Source organism: Amphiprion ocellaris, chromosome 20 (genome assembly GCF_022539595.1).
Source record: "Amphiprion ocellaris isolate individual 3 ecotype Okinawa chromosome 20, ASM2253959v1, whole genome shotgun sequence".
NCBI lineage: Eukaryota > Metazoa > Chordata > Actinopteri > Pomacentridae > Amphiprion > Amphiprion ocellaris.
In genome coordinates this window covers 11,350,537-11,376,788 of record NC_072785.1, presented here as the reverse complement: position 1 = coordinate 11,376,788, position 26,252 = coordinate 11,350,537, and the positions used below count along the sequence as shown (strand labels likewise).

The window sequence follows — 26,252 nt, the reverse complement described above, 5'->3', positions numbered from 1 at the left end:
CCATGTATCTGATTTTGAAATAAATGTGCTCAACAAAATGATCAACAAACTAAACTAACAATCTGGTTATCTGGTATCATGCAAGAGATGTGTATATGTGTAGGAACACAGCCAAATAAAAATATTTCAATTAAACTGTAATCAGACACTTGTACCCCTGATCAGAACAGCCTCTTTTCGCTGTCAAACTTTTGCTCCCTAGACAAAATCTGCAGTTTAAGACATGTTTTATTAAATTTTGTGAGATTGCACAGCAGAAATCCCAAAAATACAACAAATAAAGATCATGCTCATGATTAATTGATCAGCTGATTAGCCACAACATTAAAACCACCTGCCTAATATTGTTGCGAGACATCTGGTGATGTCCTGTGGTGTGTGGATCTGATTGGCTACAGATCTTTTGGGGCCTGTGGATTGTGGGATGGGGCCTTTATGGATCAGATTGAAACCTGGGGAGCTTGCTCAACACTCTTTGTTATGTTTCTTGAGCTGTTACCGAGCAATTTTCACAGTGTGGGTGTCAGCTGAGGGGACGCCACTGCCATCGGGTAGTGCTTCATGGTCTGAAATAATGTTTAAGTGGGTGATACATGCCAAAGGAACATCCACATAAATGCCAGGACCCAAAGTTTTCAAGAAGAACATTGCATGCTAATGAGATGATCAGTGTTAAACACTTCATGCATCAGTGGCTTTAATGTTGTGGCTGATTTATTTATTTATTCTCAACTACTTTTTGGCATCAGTGGATGGAATATTTTGGTATGTGTTTTTAATTTTTGATGTCACTGAGCAGGTACAGGTATTATTTGAATTTGGTGATTCTCTGAACTTTAACATCTTGTGCTCTAGAGAAAACAATAATTTGATTGGGGACTATGTTAGAAGACGACAAGAAATGTCGGGTCAGAGGTAACATACAAAAAAAGCTCAGTCAGACTCAAAGTAGGGATTTATTTTTGGAGTCTTTCTTGCCTTTATTTAACACACACAATAGATACACTGCTGTTCAAAAGTTTGGAGTCACTTAGAAATGTCCTTATTTTTGAAAGAAAACCAGTTTATTTCAATGAAGATAACACTAAATGAATCAGAAATACAGTCTAGACATTGTTAATGTGGTGAATGACTATTCGAGGTGGAAATGGCTGATTTTTAATGGAATATCTCCATAGGGGTACAGAGGAACATTTCCAGCAACCATTACTCCTGTGTTGTAATTGTACATTGTGTTAGCTAATCGTGTTGAAAGGCTAATTGATGATTACAAAATTCTTATGCAATTATGTTAGCACATGAATGAAAGTGTGAGTTTTCATGGAAAACATGAAATTGCCTGGGTGACACCAAACTTTTGAACAGTAGTGTACATATGGGAAATATGGCGGGACAGAGTTGGGGAACAACATGTGGTAAAGGTCTGGACAGTCAAACCAGGGGCTTCTAAGAACATGTGGTGTTCACCCTGATCATTACGCCATTTTGTCAAGTCAGATTTGCCATTTTTAAATAAACCAGTTTTACTGTAGGTGTCATTCGAACCAAACTCCAGATTGTTCAGTTTCTCTAGTTTAGATGACATCATGCAACACCTCTCTTCGCTTCAGTGTCTCAGTTGTCAGACACGTTGTCAGGCAGATTTCACATCTCTCTCCCAGTACTTTTTAAGTGAGGCATGCTGGGTTTTCTCCAGGCTGCCGTCTGGCACTCCCTCCAACCTTTGCTCTTCATCATCCATCCTGTCGCTCTCAGCACTTTCACACTTCTCTCTTCCTCATAACAACTCCTTGTTCTGGCAACAGCCTCTCGAAGGTTTGTGGGGAAATTATAATCAGATGTTCAAGTTGGGTAGCAGCTCTCAGTGTTACAGCGCAGCGGTGTTGGTGTTAATTTTAACGTATTAGGTGAAATGCTGTTTCTGTTGGTTTTCTTTGGGTAACAGTGTCATGCGTTTTTTTCCTTGGAGTTGTATTTTTGTACATCTGGCTCTAGGGCATATAATCTGAAACAAATACAAAGACTTAACAATCCTTTTCACTTTTGAAGTAAAGATTGCAGATTGCTTGAAGTTGTAAAATGCAGAAGCAAAAATTGTTTCAAACATTTCAACGTTTCAAAGACATAGGCTTTTGTAGACTACTCAGAGTGCAGATCAGGTGTAGTCGTTTTTTATCTTTGGAGATGTATTTAGGCTTTTGTGAAACAGCAGAGATTCAATCGCCAAACAAATGTGCAAAGTCACTCTGGTGGCATGAAGCTGAATGATGATAAAACCTGTTTCAATATAGTTAGTATATGCCCCTTTTAGCTGATATGTTTGTGCTTTTTTTTAAGTAAAAATTTGGTGATTTTAATTCTAAATATTATATGTGACGATCAAGAATTTGTCCTCTTACATCAGTGTCTGACCAGAAATAAGAGGCTAAAATCACTGTGGGACTGAAAGCTTTGCTGAAAGGTTTATTTCCATAATGTAGATAAGTGGATTTGGACTAAGTATATTAGCCCCTGTTAGCTGAAAAAAAAAACATCTATTCTGCTCTGCTGCATGTATCCTTTCAGTCATGCTGTTTTGAAGATTACCTAAAATAGCAACCACATTTCCTCTATTTTGAATTTGGAACACGAGGTCGGTCCCACCCACAGCATCATGAGTCACACTACTTAGCAGGTGAAGGTTCAGCAAAGTGGACGGCTGTGTAACAGGAATGATTTCAAATTCTAGTCATTCTAGCAGGAAGTGAAGTTCATTTTCTGACAGAGAGAAGCTGTGGTTTGGGTGCAGAATATTACTATTTACAACTAAGCTTTATGCATGACTAAATGATGTGCAAACATAGGGAATGAGTTTCCCCCCACAGAGGCCTTCCTCATGGCTGATTCATGGCCATTTTTCAATGTGCAAAGGGAATTCACTGTTAGAATCCCTCTTCTTGATCTGTTTGCAACAAGATGTGAATTCATTTCATGCCCCTCATCCCTTTGATTACCCTCACTAAGATTAGGATGTGTGCCCACGCATGCTGTGTCAAGCTCCCTGAACGAGGCAAACAAGCCTGTACGGTCAAACATGCACATTCTCAAACATTTCACTTTGATGGATGACAGCAGTTAAGGATTCAGTATGCTAGAAAAAAAAACTGAAGCCATAAGGAATGCTTTTTGGCATTACATAAGTGTTAAGACCAGGAATGTTCTGTTAGTGTCACTCACTATCCTTTGGCCGTGTCTGTCTCAATTTAGATGAAGGCCAGATGGATGAAACTACTTTGCCAAAGTATCAAACGAATACATGTTTTTTTTCTGTTGCATTCAAGGCTCAGTCTCACTAAAACATCCCATCAGTTATGCATGGGTAAACTGAATTAAAGCAGCACTGAAAACTGCACGTGCCAATGTCATGCAAGCGCTTTACAGTTGCCTTCAAGTTGTTGATACACAAGTCAATTAACGTGATGAAATACATGATAAAGAAACACTCTTTCTATGAAAAACAACCCTAAAGATCAATTAGGCAAGTATCTTATGATGATCCAAGTGTAACTGGGACAGTGACCTCTAGTGGCTGTGGTAATTATAAGGGGAGCAAAGGAGAAAGTCAGGTGATGTAGATATGGAACAACAAATTCTACACAGGAGCTTGGAGTGGATGGATAGACCTGCAAAATTCTAGACTTTAACACTGAAAGCTGACCATTGTTTCTTTTTTTAACCCTTTGACCATTACAGAACCTTAGCTTGTGCTTATTATGATGCCCATAACAACTAAAATCCTCCGTTTTAACCAAAAATCCTGAACCTAATCAAAGTCTTTATACACGATAAAGTAACTTAATTTTAGAGCATCATGACTACTGTATGGTTCAGAGCAATGAATCAATCATATCACATATCGTCTCATCAGCCATCAAGCTCAAACGCTTCCACAACCTCCTTCTCACTTTCCTTCATGAGGAAACAGGTGTTTTGTGCATCCAGATGTAACTGACTACCCCTTGTATGGATTTCTACCCTTTCTACATTTAGAATAGCACAGTAGATAGATGTAAGCTTCTACATTAACAACACAAAACTGTTAAAACAAAGAGTTTCACAGGAAGATAAACATTTTTGATGTGTCTGATGTGTCAAATAGATAAAAGTGATGGGAGGGAGATTTTTGCAGGACAAATCTGGATCATTTTGATCTCATTTAGTTAGCGATCTTATTCCTCAATAAGGGTAACATAAGTGCGAAATTATTAACTTCACATCTACTTTCACTGTGTTGCTTTTTAATGTATGCTGTTTGTATGTAGTTTGATCCAACCCAACACAGCAATAATGATAATCTGTCAAACAAACCGAGGCTGCAAACGTAAAATCGCAGTTTATGACTATATGGGCAAATTAAATGTCTATATATATGTATCTATTTATTTAGACCATCATTAAAAATTGATACAGTCTTTGCTTTCCTTTTTCTAGAGTCCACATTGACCACATATGGTTCTAAATCTTAACTCCTGCCTGAAATGCAATATTATTCCAGGTTCAGCTCCTAATTTTCTTCATAGGAAAGTTAGACATGCAATGTTTAAAGAACAGAAAATTTTAAACTGGGAGCATTTGCATATGAAAAATGTTTTCTGTTACTGTAGAATACTGATGCACAGTTGAAGGTTAATATTTGGAATCATTCTTTGATTTAAAGTCCCTCTCTGGTCATTGATTTAACCCGTAAAACCTCAATTATATGTATCAAAGTTGCATATTTAGAAGATTTTTCCTTGACTTCTCTCCACTGACTGCTCCCCACTCACTAACTTACAACTCTGCTCAAACACCGTGAAACTACTCCATGCTCGACAATAGCAGCTTGTAATATTGGACTGGATAATTCAGGCATACATAATCGAACTGGAAAACCTACTCCGAAGAAGAATAATGATTTGGAAGGGTCTGCCCTGGAGGAAGAACGTATTGGTTCATTGAAACTCCACAAGTCTGAATCGTTGCTTTTGACACCGTCATTGGTAAGCTGCAGTTTTAAGGTGGAAATGCTCTGAATGCTTATTTCACTCCTAATTTGTCTTCTAGCATAGAAAAGCCACATGTGGACATCTTAAAAAAGTAACAAACTGAATTTTCACTGAAAGGGTGCAGTGATTCAATCCAAAGCAAAAGCATTTTTTTCAGTTTCAATTGATGCTGTGTTAGTGAAGTTTTGTTGCATATTAAAATGTCAGGATTGTTTTCCAAGTCCAAAAAATATTTGTGTTTTCAGCAGTGTATGCGAAGCTTAATCCTTGAAAGACATGCTTATCGATGGCTTTTCCTGGGCAGATCAAGAACACGTTTCCTGTCAACCCCTTTCCTTATAAATTACTTCAATTGATTGTCTAAAGTCACTAGTAAATAGACTAATGAACAGCAATCTTTAAAACAAAACTGTGTGAATTGAATCCCCTGGTGATTCATCATGTGTGGGGGAGAGATAAAGACGGAGGACAGAAAGATAGTGAGGGACTGACAAAACAGAAAGAGAGGGAAGGAGGGTGGGGCAGAGCGGGTTGAGGTCACTACCACCTTGAAGAAGAGCGCCATAAACACATGCACACACACACACACACACACACACACACACACACACACACACACACACACACACACACACACTATAACATGCAATTTATGTGTCTGCCATTACTTACCTGCCTCTCTGGTTAATTCCTTTTGCGGTGCTGTCAGCTGGATGATTTTTACTGGGCGCCAACACACTCGGACACACGTGACTGTGGCTCTGAGGTAGACATGCACGAATAGAGACCTTCAGCGTTCTCCAGCACGCTAGGAGCCGGTTACATAATAATGAATTCTGCCATTTAATTACCCAAAAGCTGCACCGAGGCAGACTGACAGTGATGATGTTTATCTTAAAAATGACCATTTTAAAATTCGGAGAGGGGCAAATAAAGACAAGGGATAAGAATCAATGCTGGGTTGATATGCTGTATCCCTATGTGGCTTTTTTTTAATACACATGTACCCCTTTAAATCATTAAATAGCTTTTGATGTGGCGTACATGCCAGTAACTATGAACTATATTTAACTGCAAAAAATGCTAAGTGCATCTGTCAGCACTGGTTTATTGGAAGGATTTTACCAGGATAGATGTGCATTACAATAGAGGTCAAGTTTAACTATTTCCAACTCAGTTGTTCTACAGAGACCGTAATTCCTCATGGGCACTTGTGTCCTTATCAATGTTCTAGTTAAAGGATGCACATTTAATGAGGACATGGTTTGTGACTGGACGAGAAACTGACAAGAGATGTTGTAAAAATCTTGACCCTTTAGACATAAGCTCATCTCTGTCCCACACAATTTGAAAAAGTTATTCATGCATTTATTGCCACTCGGTTAGATTATTGTAATCCTTTATGTGTTGGCATAAAAGCAGTCATCTTCGGTGTCTGCAGCTGGTGCAAAATGCTGCTGCTTGTCATTTAACAGGAAAAAGAAAGTGTGATCACATAACACCAGTGTTGGTCTCCCTACATTTGCATTCTGTCTGTTTCAGGATTCATTTTAAGATTTCATTTTTTCTTGTTTTTAGGGTTTTAAATGAGTTGGTGCCACCTTTTTCTGCAAAATTCTTATATCATGATACCATCAGGTTAAAGCACTGATGTTGGCCACCGAGATGCTGTTGGATGGTTTAACTTTCCTTGTAAGAACTGTTCAGACGTCAGAAAAATGTAATTTGCTACCAAAGACTCTCCTCTTCGCCTTGGAATTCAATCCAAATAGAGTGCACATATTTCCAGTATTATTGTTTTTTTTATCATTCTGTAAAGCTGGCCAAAAAAGCTGCTGCTGTGTAGTTAGGCTGGTTACCATGGCATCACTCTTTCTTTTTTTGTGTAGTCTTGAGCCTCTGAGGTTAGATGCATTAGCTATAGTGATCAATAGAAGATGTACCATCTCTGGGTGTCCTGCAGCTCACAGAAAAAGAGAAGCAGACGGAGGAGGTGAGGAAGAAGAAGAAGAAGAAGAAAAAGAAGAAGAAGAAACCCTGAAATAAATGTGTTTACGTGATTATCTTTATGTTCGTTTGAATTTCTTTGTTACTGTAATAACATACCAAACAAATGTGTATAAAACAGAGCCATAATTCCTTCTAGCAGCCCGACTTTGTTGCCATTATTAACCCCTGTGCTTTTCCTTCTGTCACAGCAAGTCATATTGTCCTTTGGAAAACCGGCACAAAGGCTTTAATTGTGGTAAATAATGAGGTAAAAAAATGTCCTTTAACATGCAGTCCCCTTATAATGTACCTTTCAGTTCTATTCTCGTCCACTGACATGCACATGCTGTTGTTAGTACAGCTATTACGCACTTTCATGTTTCTTTTGTAATGTTTATTACCTGGAAAAAGGCACTCACTACATTTAATGCAATCTTTTCATAAATTAAACTGTACACATCAAACAGTCATTTTAATGTGTCACAGGTCATGGTCATGGAAAGATTAATGCTATCAGAAAAGAAGGTTACCCGAACAGTCAACATGTGTGGTGTTCACCTTGAGAAATGCATGCAAAGCACGCCAGTGATACATTTAATAATTCTGTAAAATTCAAAGTAGGCTTTGAGTAAAATACGAATAAAGTTTTTTTTAAATTAAAAATAGTCAGGTTCTCAACATTTCAGTGAGTAAACCTCAAAGAGCTGCAAGCAAAGACATTTCAGTGTAAAGATGTTTATAACCATGATGATAGACTGTGTTTCAAAAAAGAAATACAAAAAAGCAACGTGACCTATTTAGTTCATATTTTACATTTCAATGGAAAATACAACTCAGGTGTTTGTCTGATAGAAAAAGGAGTAAACAGAGATGCAAACATGCTTCGTGAGTACAAAATCAATAGCATCACATTCATTGATTAAAATTCATTTAAATACTCTTGACCTGTATGTGATCTTATGAATGTCATACACAAAATAAAAAAACAAACAAAACTGATTTGTGTTCAACATTGCTGACAATCTTAGTAGGCTTGTATTGTATTTATGCCTATGCTGATTCACATTTAAAAAAACGGTAGCAATCATTACTGAATCACATGTCATCTACTGTGGATACGCAGTACAAAATATGAATAAAAGCCGTACATTTCATTTTATTAAAACAGAAAGAAACATTATTACAGCTGCAGCTCCAAGCTTTCAAGTTAGATCATGTCAGTTAACTGCTATGGTTGTGTTTTAATAACCATGCACTGGGAATAGTTTGTTGTTGTTCTTTTTTTTTGTTGTTGTTTTTCAGAAGCTCTTAGTATGTAGTAGCATTTCCCCCGGGCTACATTTTCAAAAAGCCACATATGATGTAGGAATAATTGTACAAGCCATCTAGGTAAATACTCACGTTGTCTATTAATCCAGCAAAAACACAACCTCCCACCCTCCATTCATTAAACGTTGGTAGTCCTTTTTGTAGCTGGCTGCTGGGCTAAAAATAGCCACCGCAGCATGAGATGACAAAGTGAGTGTGGATCGATAATGTCTCTGGAGATGAATGACATGAGTCCAGCTCTGTAGCTGTCCAGCTCACATTGTTAAAAAATAAGATTCAGCATGAACAGATGGTCATTGCCCAAGTGGCTCATAAGAGCCTGGAGGGCTGAAAGACAACAGGGCTGAGTGAGACAGCTCCGGTGGAAATTAAAGTTCTTATGCAGCCCATTTGTACAGCAACATCCGTAATGAGGTATTTTAACTACAGCCTCTTCTCTTTTATTCATATTTGGCAACACATTTTCTTCCCATAGCTATGGCACGGTGACTGAATTTCCTGGGAGCAGCTCCAATCTAAGCATAGGAAACAGAAAGGCACATTTCTTGACATCTGAAAGGACCGTGCACTCTTATTGTCACTCAGTCTGAGTATTTCTCAAGTCTCAACATTCTGCACTCTACACTCAAGTATTCTTTCATTCGATATCTAATCGTTCTCTTTGTCCCGTGCTGGCGCAAAGCCATTTAACTTGGTGCGATCCATCACATACTGTGACAGGTTGGTCAGACTGGTGTTTCCCTCTTTCCTTTCCCTGTTTTCCTCATCCTGCTCCCCATCCTCTTCCTCCTCCTCCGTCCTCTCCTCTCCCAGCATGGCGCTACCATTGTTTATGCTTACACTCGCCCGCCGCAAGTCTTCAGGAATGTTCCTCCTCAGCTCACGGTTCTTGTTGCGTCTGGCCATTTTGGTGAGGGATCCGAAGCGAAGGTTGAAGAGATTCTCCTCCGAGGAAGACGCTGTCTGTGGTGTTTGCTCGCTACCCTGATGCTCGTACGACTCGCAGGCCCCCTTCAGCCTCAGGTTGTTCAGTTTGGTGTCGATGCTCTCCTGGGAGGAAGTCTTGAAACGGCCGGCGTCCAGACTGGCGAACATGGCCCGTTTCTCTGGCGACAGCATGTCGAGGGAGTGAGCTCGCTGCTCCAGGCCCAGCTGACGGCGCTCCATGCTGCGGATGGTGGCGGCCCTCTGGAGCTTGTCATGGATCTCGACACTCAGACGTCGCCGCGTTTCACGGAACTCTGCTCGTACGTTTGCTTTCCACTCAGCTGCATGAGCTTTAAACTCCCCAACCTGTGACAAGAGCACAAAAACGAAAGGATCAGAATATAACTGATGTCAATCTTTTAGTTAACAATAGATTCAGTAATTTACAGATACTGTTAATAAGGCAGGCCAACAAAAATATACGTCACTGTTTCGTCAACAAAAACTGGTAAATTCACAGAAAATGTGACCACACAGCTGTTTTTTGATCTATTTTGAAATAATACATTGGAATCAGTTATGAAATTTAGTTTTTTCTATCTATAATGACAAACAGTTCATTGTGCTAAAGGCTTAGTTCATACATTCTTATCAGACTTAGTAAAGTAGAGCTTCATCTTGAACACCACACAACTGTTTTCTAGATTTTTTGGGATCAGTTATGAAATTTCGACTTCTCTCTCATTTGAAATGACAAACAGTACACTGAACTGTAGGCTTAGTTCATACATTCCTCTCTGACTTAGTAAAATTCAGCAACATCTTCAACTTTTAAAGCACCAGCAGCCTGTCAGAGGATCTTCTGAGAAAGTCTAAGCATCAATCAAAAATATGAAACAAGAGAGTAGACAGAAGGGCTAGCAGAGCTAGCAGCTAAATGACGTTTATTTTCTGTTGTTCTGATATAGGGATGACCAATATATCAAAAGAATCCCACCTCCTCTTTGGTCTTTTTGGACAGCATTCGGAGCCAATCTCCAATCATGCTGAGGACGGCGGCAAAGTACGCCAGACCTACAAGGATCCAGAACCACACCAGAGGCTTGTACCACTTCATATATTCGATCCCGCGGTTTCCACCTGGTGGAGAAGGAAGAAATACCGGCACGATCAGAAATTAGTCCTGATAGTTTCACAAAACAGTCCATTGTGAGTGAACAGCCTTCTGTTGCATGACTCTACCTGCCACATAGTCTCCTATTCCCACTGTAGTGAGAGTGATCACAACAAAGTAGATCGCCTCCAGCGTGGTCCAGCCCTCGATGTGTTTGAAGATGACAGCAGGGATGGTGACGAAGACAATGCAGCCGGCCAGGATGAACAGGATGGCGGACGTCACTCTTATCTTTGTCTGACTGATCTGTTTGTGTTTTTGCTGAGAAAACCGAATACGAGGTGCCATTAGACATAACACAAGATCATCTAAAGGAGACAATCAGCGAAACAAAGTGGATATGGTTAAATATTCCTTTGAAGAACAATGGGATATAAATAAAACATGAACTAAAAAGTTGAAAATAGCTTGTTGTTTGGAAACTTTTTGAATAATACTTTCGACGTTTTCTTTTAACACACTTGCAAATGCAGCAAAACCTCCAAGGCAACACAACACTCGAGCAAAGACAGAACATTACACTGTAATACTTGTAACTCACCCTGAATATCTTCTCAACTCTCAAGATGCTTTTCACAAAGATGGTCCCCAGCTGGTCTCCGATCCCCGCCAACAAGAAGCCAAAGAGAGGGATGCCAAATATGGCATAAAGGATGCAAAAGATTTTTCCGCCTTCCGTGCTTGGAGCTATGTTTCCATAACCTGTCAAAACAGTGAGAGCAGCAAGAAGAGGAGAGAAGAAAAAAGGAGGGAAAATGAGTCAGGCAACATGACATTAAGGACAGGAAAACAAAGACACAGAGCGGGGCTGAGAAGAGGTGGTGAGTAAGATGAGAAGCAGAAGACAATCAAGGCTTCCTTATGCAACCTAATCAATGGAAGCCCTTATGTAATACCTCTCAGTTCCTGGAGCACGGTTCAAATAAGCTCCAGGAGAGACAATAATTAGGTTCCTTGTAAGGCAAATTATGTTAACAATGACCTTACAGTGACATACAGTGATACAAGAAGGTACAACGAAGATGGCAAGGAAACAGGAGACACAACATACTGCATATTTTACTCAGTTCTTTGCATTTTAACCTGTCGCAACCAGAAAATGAGTGTGTCTTTGTACCATGTTTACTTTTACTTCTCTTTCAATCTCTTCATGCTGTTCTTCTAGTTTTCTCACATCAAGCTGAGTTGGATCATGAATATTTCATAGAGGTTTGTATTTAAATTCATTTGATTCTGTCTCAGAAATGGCATTCTTATTTCTGAATTTAATCCTGGTTGCCTTGGGTTTTGAATTTTAACTTCTGATATTAAAAAACAATTTTTATCCAAGCAGTGAAGTAAATGAAGCCACTGAATGCCACAGTTCAGCAGCAAATGCTATATTAATTAAATCTGTGAACCGCACCGTAATAACGGGTCAGGGACATTATGTTTTCCAGTCACTTAAGCAATGGTACATGCAGTTAGTAGAAAGAATAGAGACTTTAATTCGTCAGCTTTGATGTTACAATTATGGTTTCTAAGTATATCTAATGGTTTCATTAGATCAAAGCTTCACTTTCCCATTTCAAAGAATTGTGATCAGTCGCAAATTATTTATAACATATGCTTCTTGCAAAAGCAGCAGAAGCTTTTAAGGGAAAAGACTTAAAGTAAAACCACATCAGTGCCAGCAGTATCTGTTTTGTGAGCATTATTGAGAATGGAGAGCTTCACGGGTTGTTAAATTCCACAGCGGTTGGGCTTTGCATCATTTAGCATCACCTTATGAGGGCAAAGCAATTTTTCAAACTCACCTGAGGGCAGCAATAACACAGAGAGACTTACACACATTTACAGGGATTTGTAATGAGAAAACATCTTTGACAAATAGAGATTGTGCGGGGAAATTTCACTCTATTGCTATGACATGTTTGGAGGGCAATGCATGTATTATTAATAATATTATCTCAGAATTTATTGTTCATGTAATTTTTTTATCCAGTTTAGTGACGTGAAATAACACCATCACTGTGAGAATAAAAATTAAAATTAAAAAATAAAACAAAATGAAATCCAATAGAATAATGAAATTAATTTTACAATAATAAGTTCAGTTTAATTTTCTCCCTTAATTATTTTACAGATTGCTGGTTTACTTGTGTGTTTTACACTTTTTTCTTAGGATTATTTAGTTCATAATGTCCCCTTGGTCATTTGTTAAACACAGAACACTTGCGGGACAACATCAGAAAAGCAGAATTAGTGCCTTCTCTCTTCCATGATAATACAATCAACAATGAATAGGCAGCATTATAGCATTCACTGACTGTTATGACTGTACATATAAGAGAAGACTTGTAGTCCATGGTACCTTCTGCATATATATGTTATTTTTTCTTTTTGCAGTTTGGGATTTTTGGGACATTGACTGTCAACAATAGAAGGTTTCATTAATTTTAGTGTATTAAAGGGAGAATTATTTAAAGATTGATTTTATTTTTTTTTATTTATTATTTTTTTTACCTTGTTAACTTGTCCATATATTGTTTTTTATATACTAAAAGACATATTATGTACCATGACCATGTTGGCTGAGCATTTCTGTGTTAGAACTACAGTGTACCAACTGCAGTCTCAAAAACATGGATTCATGCAAGTGTTTCATACATAACAAACCTGAGGAACCAATCCCATCTTGTAAGGTGTGGCTTTCTGTATCATTAATCTGTTTCTGATTCATGCATGCATGACTGAATTATTCCAATGTCATAACTTTTCATTGTATAGCAGAGTACTTTTATAGTGTTTGAGCAGATTCATTGGTGAACTGGTGTGCTTAAGCTGCAGCAAGTGGCAGACAGTTGGGTGGAGAAAGAGGCATGGACACCAGATCTGTGCATACTAACGGAGGCGACAGTGTACAGTTACATCTAAGCCACTGAGGCATTATTTTGATGGGGAAAAAAACATACAAATGTGTTATTAACAGAGATGATTTTAAGGGTTAATCTAATGCCAGGAGAGAGACTTTAAATCTTTCACCTATGGTTGTGATGACAGTTCCAGCGAAGAAAAAGGCACTGCCCAGGTCCCAGTTACTTGAATTGTACGACATGTCTCCAATAGGCCTCACTCCTGGGCTCACAGCGTCTATGGCATGCTGGAAAGGTTTAAAAAAAAAAAAAAAAACATAAATAACAATGATAACAAAAGCAGGTATTACAGCTTCACAGCAAGCTCTTACCCAAATAAACAGAGACACACTGTTGGACCGAGAAGCAGCCAAAACCCTTCATAGCACCTGCTTCCAATTTTGCTACTGAATTCTTATACAAACAGTAATCAAGAGTTATGATTTAATGCCAGCTAATCTGATGGCAGCTCAACAAGCACATTGCTGTTTTTTATTTTGCTATACAAAGCCTTGACTGTGTGACCAGAGAGAGTAATTAACCCAGCTCCCATCAATGTTTGTGTGTATCGGTGTCTGTTACATGTGTTTAATTATTCATGAGTGACCCCTGCCACTGATTATGTAACACTTGTGAGGTAACTCAGGATGGATCGAGTGTTACTATCTTCAGCATCAACCTGGAAAGTCACTTACAGATAACAAAGAACAGAGAACAAGAAAAAAAACCCCAGAACAAAGTCCTGAAAGTGGTGAAGGGATGTGAGTCAAATGGGGAATTTGATTATTCTAAGGCTGCAATAACAGGCAGGGGAGCTATGTGGATCAATCTATGATTAATTCAATCATTTCAGTATAATTCTATCTCAGCAGAATTATATTATATTGTGTTACTGTTAAACAAAACACTATTTGTTTAAATTACTGAGTCCAAACTAATTAGAAACTAGCAAAATGAGAATTGTAATGAGCATTAATAAAGCAATTTTATTATTAAACGTTTTGCAAACATCTGCTATGACTCGAGCTCTAATTGATAAAATCCACAACAGCAATCCCAATCTTTTTGGCACGTGAACTTACAACAAACACAATGTCTGTTTGCAATCCCTTATAGCAAGATGTATGTATGTTTATCACTAACCAGTTTAGCAAAAGTTCCATTTTCTCCTTTTTTATTTGAATTCTAAATTCAGATTTATCTTGCACCTTTTTGTTGGGGTTGCTTCCCCAGTACACAGCCTTTTGTATCCACAAAATAGCCCCTTTCTCAAAAAAACACATATGTGCAAGTGACGTCTAAATGCAAGCTAGAAGACTGCTGTTGCACAATGTACATACAACTCTAACTAATGCCTCAAAACCATACCATAATTCCTCTTTTACTGCTACTGTTGACATGTGTTGTGCACAAACATATGGCACAAGATGGGTTTAAATTATTCCGTGTCTGGCTCTTCGAATGCAGCCGTTTCTCTTCTCCACCCGTAGATTAAATCCACAAAGACCTTCAATTGCAGTTCAAAGATCATTATCTCGCTTCTCTTCAGCCTCAGCCCTTTTTCTTTCGTCCATCAGCTTTTCTATATTCCCAGACTGCCTCGTGTCTGGAAAACATTCCCTGCATCATTATTCTCACTGATGGTCTCCTGTGCTCCATTACGCAGCCATGAAAACTTATTCCAGTGTCTTGTGTTCTTTCTAATTTCCCTGTTTATGAGCATTTTGTGAGGATGCATCTGTGCAGATTCTCAGTCATCGAGGTCATGGTGATCCTCGGAGCTTCAATAAACCCCCCATTCAAGAGGCTTCTTCAGTTTCTTCATTTATTTTTGCATCTATATAGAAATTTGTGGTATAGAATGTTGCCTGTTGGTTTCATTAAACATTTCTGCTGACATGAAAATCACTGAGGAGTTTCTTTGGTAAGAAATAGCTTCAGTGAATGTACCAACATTCCTATAAGGTTTATAGCTTCTTCATTCAGAGCAACCCCTCAATCTGCCCGTGCAGGCTTTTAGTGAGATGCACGTCCATATAATAAAATATGCATCAACTCTCGTGACATACATTTCAAAGCAGACAGAGTGTAGGACCATTTCTGAACGCATCGGCGCACATGCCTACTCATAATCTTGCATGTGATTACCTCAGCTCCATCAGCGCAGCCCCCCAGTGAGACTGATTTTGCATCTAAAATTAGCCAATTGCAATAATACTATTTCACATGTTTTAGCAGACTCAGATACTTTATGGGGGAAATATCAAAGTGGTAATTATATCATAAAACCCCAAATAGCCTAATTCTGGAGTCGAGGGAGCGCTATAAATAGCTGCACGATGTGTCTGAATTCTTTATGAGGCGGTCTATTTTTGTCTCGTGCCTTTTTCACAGCCAAGTTCATGCTGCATTAGAGATGTGAAAAATCCTCCTTTCGCACATGCACTTTTGAGGATGCCGACTTTGTGTTGCGGCACATTAATTACCAAGACAAATGGTGTTTTTCTTTCACACAGCATCTTCTATTTTGATTCCACCAAGGAATCAGCATTCAGACTCTCTTGCAGACGTCGCCACCAAGCACTTGTGACAGCTTGTGTGCTTTCACATTTCTCACTGCAGGATCATTACAGAGCAATCAAACTCACTGCAGATTTTTATGCTCTCAATGTGCCTTCCTGCCCCACAGCAGGTGACGGCAGTTATCCAGCCAGCATGGTGCTTCACTCTCTCCTTCACCCAACCTCGCTGTGACTCAGTGCCAAGCACTCTCCTCTGCAGCACTTTCACCATGACTGACGTCTATAGCTATACCTTAACCACCTTGAAGCCCTGAAGCTTATTGCCATATGGGAAGACTGAGGTCCATCACAGATGGAGGTTTGGCTTTTTCAGAATCATTTCTAAAGAAAATAATCTATACTGGTATAAATGATGATGGTGTAGGTTGCATATCCTGATGTAGTTTTACTGCAGGTGTCTCAGTCAAGACAAAAGTTTATGAGTAGGAAAGTGACTCATCAACAAATGGGGCTTGACTGGTGTCAATAACGGCGTGGCTTCACATCGTGCCTCAGCGTGAGTCATCCATACGGTACCGGAAAGCCAATTAGGTCTGCTGTCTCTGTGGGCACCCAGTGGGTGTGTGGACAACACAGATACTGAGGCAGACATGAGGAGGTCAACAGACATGCCGAGACACAAGCTGACACACATTACAGCGACAAACGCTGTGGAGTACACCTTAACGAGAGCTGCCCCTGTAAAATATCGTCTCTTTCCTTCCTCTCATGCACGTACATGCTACTCAAGATTGCCATTTTTTCTGTTAACTCCTCCACCAAACAGTTTGACAACAGTGAGTCACCACTGCTGTATCCCCACAGAAGATCTAGTAGCTGAGTGACAGGCTTGACACAGCATGAACAGACCGATAAAGGGACCTGTTAGAGGACCAGACAGGCTTTTTGATGGAGTACTTGTGAAGGAGTGTGTCCTGAAGGCCTTTTCTTGAGATAGCAGGAGGAAAAAAATTGTGTTATTTGTCAGCGTGAGCTTGACACATGGCTTGGTATTTGTTATTTCTGCAACACTTATTGTTGAAATACCTTCATAACTCAGTGAAATCAAACATTATCTCTTCTGATTTACAGAAAATGACATTTCAGGGAAAATGGCAGTTTACTTTCTTGCACAGACTTAGCTGGGAAAATGGCATGTTACATATCTGTACAGTAATTAATTGTGCCATTGCACAAGCATTGAAGCACCTTTAGTTTTATTGCTCGAGCTTTGTGTTATTATAGATTTCTCCAACATGATATTCGTCTCGCAGTTTTAAGAAAACCCATACAAAACATATGAAAACAAGTGGCTTGATTGGGAATGGTGTGCTTTGTCTTTTGGTTTTGGTTTTTGATTTGTCATATGATTTTTTGAAATTCGTAATAAACTGCATTAACAGTCCCCTTAGAAATTAATGGGAAGTCAGCTGGACAACTGTCAAAACACAGCCATCTTTGGAACCCTGTAGCTCTGGTATATTTTACAGTATAAATTTCATTCAAACTTTCAACAGGTCACAAGGCTTTGAATATTATTCGGCTATATCTGTGTTTTCATATCTTCTATGGATTTTATGCAGTCGAACTTTAAGTTTTATGAAATATTGTAAAGTCATGCAGAGATGTTAGAACAAACTTAACAGGGGTTTCTGAAATATGATGGCTTTTCAAAATAAATTGTACTTATATAAATTATGCTTAATGTATAATCATACCAGGACATATCAACTGGCAGAAACTGCATTGGCAGAATCAAAATTAGCTAACACTCCGAAAGCTCTGAATAAACGGGTTATATCTCAAAGCAAATATGACAAGTTCATGACAGCTTGACAAAACAGCAAATAAGCACATTGCTCAAAAAAATCAAACAAAATCTGCCAGATGTAATATTGTAAATGATTTCCTCAAATTTCAGCCTCTTGGCTCCTTCTCTCTGAGGTCTAATGATAAGCCATCATATATCTCTAATGCCTGAATCTGATCATTTGTCCAGAAGACACTCTAGTCTAGTGATTCAGCTGCTGCTGCTCGTACTTTTGCTCCGAGCAGCAGGAGTTGTGTGACTGCTGGCCTGTGCGATGAATAATTGATTCCCTCTGGACCCCAGGCACACCATGCTAAAGGTTTTAATTTCCACACTTCTCCTTAGGAAACACTGTCATTGATTTTTACAAAGTCGTGATAGTGCCTTTGAAAGCTCATAGGTTGAGCACCGCAAGGGAGGAAAAAACCAAGGATGCCTCTTTGAGGAAGAATAAAAGAACACAGGTGGGCGTGGAGAAGGAGAGAACTAGATATTCAGTCCACTACTCACCACAGCAGTGTTGAAGATGTTAACATCAAATGGAGGCATTCTAGTGGAAAGTGGAGCACAGCAAATGCCACTCGTTGGGTTTTCTCTTTAGGGATATTTCAAACTTAAGAGAATCACAGGGGCCCACTGTGGCACTAATGTGAGTCTTGTCTTTCCTACTCTCAGTTTACAAGAGGGAAACATGGAAAGCACATTATTCCAAAAAGGTCTTTTTTGCTCTCTTGACATCAGTATGATGCTTTTTTTTTTTTTTTTAATTTCTGCTAATTAGATACTAATGTTTTAATTCCTGTGTTGGTCAATTCTTTTGATTGTTATTGGCACAAAATGTCCCTGTCTGTGCTTCCTGAAAATCTGAAGTCCATATCAAGCAATGTTAGATTGATCTTAGTTCAGTTTTTTTTCTATCTCTGCATCCCCTCACAAATCAAACTTTCCACTCAGCAAACTGCACAGTGGTGAGTCTCAAATCATTTTCCAATCCCTTTTCCAGTTGTACGTGTCAGTTTGATGTAGTGACCTTAAAGCTTGACCTATAATTCTGGGTGTGATGCCAGAGAGCAGCGTGAAGCATCGCCGCGCTCTGTGTTATAAAGCAGCTGACAGTGGAAAAAGATATTGTAAAATGCACAGTAAAGTTGCAGTCTGATGCAAATGCTTCTTTTTGTCGTCCTGCTGGTTATCTGGTCCAATGCACACTAGTATTGATTGAGAAAGAAAGTTTCACAAGCTCCGTTGGTAAAATGTGGAACACAGCGTGCGACGGGTTGGCTTAAATCAACAATATGTCACAATATCAGGTGATATCAGTCATGCTTTGAACAAGTAATTGTGTACACCTTCATATATCAAACACAGAATAGTTAATTCCTATCAAAAATGTATTTCACTTCATGGTCACACAGTTTTGTGTAGATTCTGGTTCTTCAAAACCCTGATTTTTAATAACATTTTTGTTAAAATTGCCCAGAAGCAACATCACACACAGTTCTGATAGAAACCAGAAAATCTTGGCTTCCAATATTTCTTACAATAAATACAACCCTGCTGTTATGGCCATGAGCTACTTTCCTTATTTAAAACGTGTGGGTGTTGTTAAAGCAGCACTCTGGAATTTCACACTGTACTAATACATTTATTATAGAGAGTTTAAGATGCAACTTAGTTATTTCTCAAAAGGACTCTCTATTACAAGTTTAAAAACTAGGTCTGTTTTATTAGCAGTACTTTTTCTTGACACACAAACTGAACAATAAAATCAATATTGAGCTGCGATTGCACTTCTCTGTTGTGACTACAGCATAAAGGTCATTGCGACTGACCATTTTCACAGAGGATAAATGCCATATAGGTAGAAGGCGCTTACTTGCCCTTTTCTCTGAGATTACTTTGATGCACTGTTATGTAATATATAATACCGCATGTGCCACTGTGGTGTATCTTCCAACAGATGTGAAGTGTCATTGAGAATAACGGCTATCTCTGTGGTGACCCTGGAGTTATTATTGTGCTTGTGGCTTGAGGATGGACCTGTTGTGAAGCAGCCTGGGTTCAGATGCTAGACAGCCTGTCATCTGATGGTGCTTTAGACACAGGATAATCAATTTATTATTTCATCTGGATTGCTAGAAGAAGGCAAATGACATTGTTTTTTGCTGTTTAAGTTGGTAAATGGGCTTTATTATTGCATGAAAACACTCTTTTGGTGAAAGAATTGTGACCGAGCTGAGTGTAACCCTTGCAAAATCTCAACTACCTTCAGTTTTGTGAGTACAGTATGCATCTCACCCACGTTCACATTTAGATATGAAGTACATCTAAATAGTGTAGCAAAAAAGTAAAAGTCAAGAATGACAAATGGGACACAAGATACTACAATTTGTTCAGTTAAAAATTGAAACAGTGGGCACACAAGCTCTTCTCCAACCATTGTATTTCAAAGTAGTATACCGATTGTATGGTGGAGTCAGATTATGGATGACTGTTCATCTAAAAACATCATGTTCAAGCAGCTGTTTTTGCAGCAACAGCACCAAAACTACTCCAAGTGAAGCACTTGCACAATCTCAGTTTGAAGTTCTTCATGAGTAACTTCCTGTTATCTTCATTAATGGGTGAAACTGGCAGCAAGCATGAGGGTTACTCATCATATCAGCATCCGTATATAAACACTTATTGTCACATGAGTGATCATACACACATGTGATGTTCTCTGGACTGATCTGAAATTCAACATGAAGCTCCATAAAGTTGCAGATTCCACTGATTAGTCTCTATAAGTTTATTACTATGAGTGACCCCTCTCTCACTGTCACTAGTTTTTACTTTGTCATTTGATACATTACCATTATTATAAAAGTTTGATTTTAAGTTGCTCTAAGTTCAGACTAGTTTGTCATAAATACAAATAATCCACGTGAGACCAATTTTAAATTTCCTATTTTGATTTAAAGGTCTCATGTGCTGAAAGAATGGAAAGGAAGTGTAGGAAGTGATAATTTAATCTTTTTAGGATCATGCGACAGGCTAATTGAAACAGGAATTAATTACGCAAGATCTCTTAATTACCCCTGATGGTAATCACCATCTAAAAAAACTGCTGCTATAAAGGTCCGTCCTCTGACTTTCCTCCCTTATCTGACAGACTGAATAGACTGACACTCAGCATTATTTTTCAGATCATTTTCATTGAGTTTCTCTTTTCTTCTTTTCCCTTTACAAACTAAACTCAAGGCTGTCAAACATGTAGTAAGAGGAAACAAGAAAATGACACTGTTTAATAGACTCTAAATCTCATTTCCACTCACCTCGATGATGGCATCCAGCTCGCGAGGAATGACACACGGGTATCTTTCCAGGAACTTGGCCTTCTCCAGGGTGATGCTGGTCTTCTGGTTGCTCTCAAACGGCTGCTCCAGAGCCCTGAAAGCCAGACCTCCACAGACCAGGTAGAGAACAACCACGACAAACACCGCCACCACCGTCTTCCATTTCATCACCGAGTGCAGCACCGTGGTCGAGCCGTCAAAGCTGGCGTCCATACTGGCCACCACGCTAGCGGAGCGGGAGGAGATGGACAGGCGAGGCAGCGGACAGTGACCATTGGCCTTTGGGTCGCAGCCCATCGGGTTCTGCATGGTGGCCACGCTAGCCTGGACTAGACTGGACTTCACCGCCCCCGGCTGGGCCTTTTTAGGAGGGACCAGGTTGGTCTGGACCGCCACTAAGAAAGAGAGTGAGATGTAACAGGAGACAGAATAAATGCATGTTATTTACCTTTTTTGTTTAAGGGTATCAAGACAGAAAACGTTTGTCTTGTGATTGTTGTAGGCGAACAAGCTTTGCCAGTTGTTGTTTTGTAAGTGGTACTTAAGCTTTAAGAAATACATTTGAAATGACTGCACAGGGACATTTTGTTCATTTGCTGTGCTGATTTCTTTCCAGATTCCTGTGTGTGTCATTTGTCTTAGACTCTGATAACCAATCTGTGGCAACAGATAATGAGAAAGTTAAAATTAATGTGTGATATGAGTTTAATAACAGTAATAACTCCCACCTTTTAGCTTTCCTATGACCTACATTTCACATCTAATAACAGCAAGGGGACATTGCTTTATCCTGGCATAAACATGAGCTCATCACAGTGATTTAAAAAAAAATCTATTGCCTCCTGTATGAAGCTATAAAAAGCAATTTCTTCCTTTGACTCTGGGCAAATAAAGCCAATAGACAAAGCTGCAGTGTACAGCTGAGCCACAGCAAGACTTTCTGTACCCTCAAAAATTTTACAAGACAATACACTGGACAAAAAATCCACATTAGTTTAGTTTTTAACAGTATGCTTTTAAACTATTTACTGTTATTTTACTTGTTTATTAGTTGAAATTACACGTAATATCTTCTAAAATGACAGAAAATGAAGAATTTTTTTTACATTTATATGAATATATGTTAACAGTAAAAAAAAAGCTGTAAAAAAATAGATTTTTTTTACAAATGTTAATTCATTCTTTGACAACATTTGATTGTATATTTAGACAGTTTTTTTTTATAGAATCTAAATCAGAAAAAACATTTTTTTCTTTACAAAAATGCTAAATAATTTTTAAAATTGTCATTTTACAAAATTTCCCAGTTATGTCAGATTTCATATAATATCTAGTAAAGTCACAGAAAAGTGTATTAATTTACTAATTTACACATTGACTGTAAAAAACCAAAACAATATTTATACACTACTGTTCAAAAGTTTGGGGTCACTTAGAAATGTCCTTAGTATATATATATATACATGTTTGTTTTTTGCGAGATACCATGAAAACTCATACTTTTATTCATGTGCTAGCATAATTGCACAAGGATTTCAAGGGTTTTCTAATCATCAGTTAGCCTTTCAGCACCATTAGCTAACACAATGTAGCATTAGAACACAGGAGTGATGGTTGCTGGAAATGTTCCTCTGTACCGTTACGTAGATATTCCATTAAAAATCAGCTGTTTCCAGATAGAATAGTCATTTACCACATTGACAATGTCTAGACTGTATTTCTGATTAATTTAATGTTATTTGCATTGAAAAAAACTGATTTTCTTTCAAAAATAAGGACATGTCTAAGTGACCCCAGATGTTTTAGCACTTTAATACATTAAAGCCATTAAAGATGGGTGTTGTAAATTACAGCCTCAAACATCTACAGCCCCTCACCTCCCGCTTCAGTAGAAAATCTCATCATTAAATAACATTAATTGAAAAAAAAATCTGGAAAAGTGAATCAGCAGCAATAAATGACTACCTGAAGATTACACAAGCATTTAGAGACACTCCACTGACACCCCTTACAGTATCCTGATGTTAGGCGGAGGTGAAAATTGAGTTATTCTCTTTGCAGGGAAGCAAGATTCAATTTTTCCAACAGGATATGAGTGAGGGATAAGCGTCACTTTTGACCATTGTCTTCTAGGTGAGTTTTATAATAAATGTATGTGTGCTGCAGCAGGTCAACCATGAAGCGAACAGCACCAAGGAGGCAGCCAAATTTAGATTCCCTTAATGTATATAAAGCCTTGTATAAGCTTTCCACTGCTCCGGCCTTCACCTCTGACGCCCCCACTTCTCTCAGATGGGAGTGCATGGAGAGCCTCAGAGCTATGGGCGGAGCCTGTGGTCTGTTATGATGCAACCCTCAAAGGTAGGAAAGAGAAATGGATTTGGTTGATGGCGGCTCACTTTTGTTTAATGGGATGAGTATCGCTCATGGGGTATGGTGAGATAAATGTAGTGTACACACACACACGCACACACACACAAACACACACACATACAACACTCACGCACAAACACACACAGATGATGAGTCAAGGACGTCCAGGAAGTGTCTGACTCTCTGATCCAGGAGCTATGAATCTAGTTAGTTAATCCCTTTATCATGAGTGAATCAATAACAGCAAAGTGGTGCCACAAGCTTATAGGCAGGTGCAAAGCGAATCCTTTCAGGTTGCAGTATATGTGTCTTAAAGGGCGGTGCCAGTTATTTTTAGAACATGAGATGAATTAGCAAATTAAGACCAAGAAGTGAAGCAGTTGACAGATATGTGATCAATACCTCATGCTGTATTTGGTGAGGTCACTTTCATGGATGCAGTAGAGCACCTACTGGTAAATGAATTAAAAATAGTGCCAAAAGAAGTCCATAACTTTTCTTCCTGAGGCGTTAATTGCTTTTCATCTCATCTCATGAGTGAGTGAAATTGAATAAATGAGCTATACAGCAGGGTAGCGGCAGCTATAGGGGAGAAAGCTGTAAGTCACATATTTATTCACTTTGGTCTATTTAAGTGTCAAAAAATATTAATAATTACACATAACGATTATGAATCTATAATTTAGAGCATGCAATAAAAAGCCTAACTGAAATGAACACAGTTTGGTTTGCATTTCGCATTTCTGAGGCAATGTGCCATTAATCTAAAATCCATTCTGAGCCACAGAAACAGCTCCACATTGATTTTTGCAAATTAAATAAGGCCTGAGTGGAAAGAAGCAGGGCTTTTTATCTGATAGTTTCGGATGCTCCCTCTTAGCCTTCACTCCCTGCCTCCAGTATGTCTGGCCAGAACAGAGGAAATGTTCAAGGGAGCCTCAGGTCCATATATATATATATATATATATATATATATATATATATATATATATATATATATATATATATATATATATATATATATATATATATATATATATATATATATATATATATATATATATATATATATATATATCGACATGAATTTGATGAGGTGCAGTTGTGATGGCACTATTGTTTTTGTCAACATTTCAGAATGCCAGCTCCATATTGTGTGCGGGAATTAGATGAAAAAGCTCTACAAACTAAGTTTAGTAATAGTAAACATGTAGAATTTCAGGTTGGCTAAGTTTGGCTCTTGGCCCAGTTATTCCAGAAGGTACTGGACAGGTTGTAGGCGTTGAAATTCACCAGCTGTCTCAAAATGAAGCGTCAAGTCGATCTGAATAACATATGGAGACCAAGTCTTCCGGCAAAAACTGATTTCAAAATAAAAACTTTGCTCATGAGGTTACGCAGCCTGTTCCTCATTATACCTTTAAATAGCATCTTTCAGCACTTTTAATTTCAATAGAGACAAAAGATAAAGTAAAGGTATTATGATTGGAAAGTGTAGCCTGGTGTAGGGAAAGCAGTAACGTTTAATACTTGTATTTTGACAACTTTTACAGTCTCACTTGTTGTTATTTTTGCTCACTTGACACTATTGAGCCCCGCATCCAGCAGCGCTGTATTGCAGCTACAATTGAGCAGAGAAAGGATGGAGAATAGAAAAACCACAACCTCTTTTTCTTGAATAAACGTTTCTTTTGTTTTACAGAAGCAAATACAAGAAACGTCTCTACTAATAATAATTGTAAAAAAAATAACACGTGAATAACAAATGAAAGCTTTTTAAGTCGGTGAAAGATGTCTGACGCGATTGCGTCTCAGGTTTCTCCACGAGATGTTACTGAGATTAGGAGTAGCCCCCTATTAGATTACACATATTTAAAGTTAGTACAAAAACAGAATTTACTAACCTTGTTCTGGGTCCCAGTTAACTTGTTTCCTCGGGTTTTCTATTGGAAATTTCATCTCTGTTTTTGTTCTCAGTCAAAACGTCAGTAATCTGAATTTATTCAGCACGACTGCCAAATTACACAATAACACAAAAATCACGAGAAATTCCTCCCCGGCATCTTCGGCGCGTCCTCATCATGTTTGCGTGGAAGTGGGTGTAAATTGTAAAGAGGAATCAGCGCGTCGCAGAACCGCATTGTCTGCCCTCCCGGTACCCCCTCCTCTTTTTTTCTCCACCTCGCCTGGACGCGTGTCGTTCGTCTGACAGACTGAGATACTTGTGACACCTTTTTCACTGAGCCGTCGGTCCAAACCACATCCCATCTCACGCTCAGACACACGCACGGCAGTGGTCCGGTCCAAAAACACAGCCGGAGCGCGTCCAACCAGGCAACTTTACGCACGCGTTACACCATCCAAGCAAGAACAACGGGAGATGATGCTCTCCTCCCTTTATCACCCAAAAGCGCACCACACTCCACCTGCCTTTACTGTAAATGTGCATCGAGCTTTGCATCAGCTACATTTTCACTAATTACTGAAATCAATACTCACTCTTGTATGTTGGCTCCAAACGGGGTTATCCTCTCATCGTTTGGCAACCGGCGACTGAGCACATGGCGCAGGAAAGCAAGTCGGGGATGTAAAGCACCAAATCAGCGGCTGACTTTAACCATTACATCATTCACATGTATGGGAAACTGAATTATTTATTAAGTTCAGTTGTTAAAACACGTCACCTCCACCATCCTCTTAGGCTGTGAACCGTGTATTCGGTCAGATGGTTGGGCAGACTGTAGGAGACAGTTTTTAAAGAGGCTACTTAGAAAATTTTAAGTAAATCCCAGCTCACGGATACTTTCCCCCTTTTTAATGACGAAATATATCC

At 38.8% G+C, this 26,252-nt stretch overlaps 1 protein-coding gene across 2 annotated transcripts; it reads right to left on the bottom strand.

The window, feature by feature from the left end:
• Positions 1 to 7,732: 7,732 nt before the first annotated feature.
• Positions 7,733 to 26,037, bottom strand: kcnk10b (potassium channel, subfamily K, member 10b). 2 transcript variants are annotated; one of them, XM_035951473.2, is made up of 7 exons: positions 25,919 to 26,037; positions 21,026 to 21,441; positions 13,468 to 13,585; positions 10,985 to 11,145; positions 10,512 to 10,704; positions 10,267 to 10,409; positions 7,733 to 9,635 (listed from the first exon to the last, which is right to left on the bottom strand). In XM_035951473.2, coding segments are annotated over exons 1-7 (1,677 nt in total). In that variant the 5' UTR covers positions 25,920 to 26,037; the 3' UTR covers positions 7,733 to 8,990. The 2 variants fall into 2 exon arrangements, with proteins under 2 accessions (XP_035807366.2, XP_023133130.2); XM_023277362.3 differs by lacking the exon at positions 25,919 to 26,037 and adding an exon at positions 25,324 to 25,890.
• Positions 26,038 to 26,252: the final 215 nt, after the last annotated feature.

What these genes read in the sequence shown, in the direction of transcription:
- kcnk10b (XM_023277362.3), bottom strand. Translation starts at nt 25,378, where the DNA reads ATGAAATTTCCAATAGAAAACCCGAGGAAACAAGTTAACTGGGACCCA. An exon ending in TAACTGGGACCCAGAACAAG is followed by an intron (nt 21,442 to 25,323) that starts GTTAGTAAATTC and finishes TCTCTTTCTTAG; the next exon opens with TGGCGGTCCAGACCAACCTG. An exon ending in GAGTTGAGAAGATATTCAGG is followed by an intron (nt 10,705 to 10,984) that starts GTGAGTTACAAG and finishes CGGTTTTCTCAG; the next exon opens with CAAAAACACAAACAGATCAG.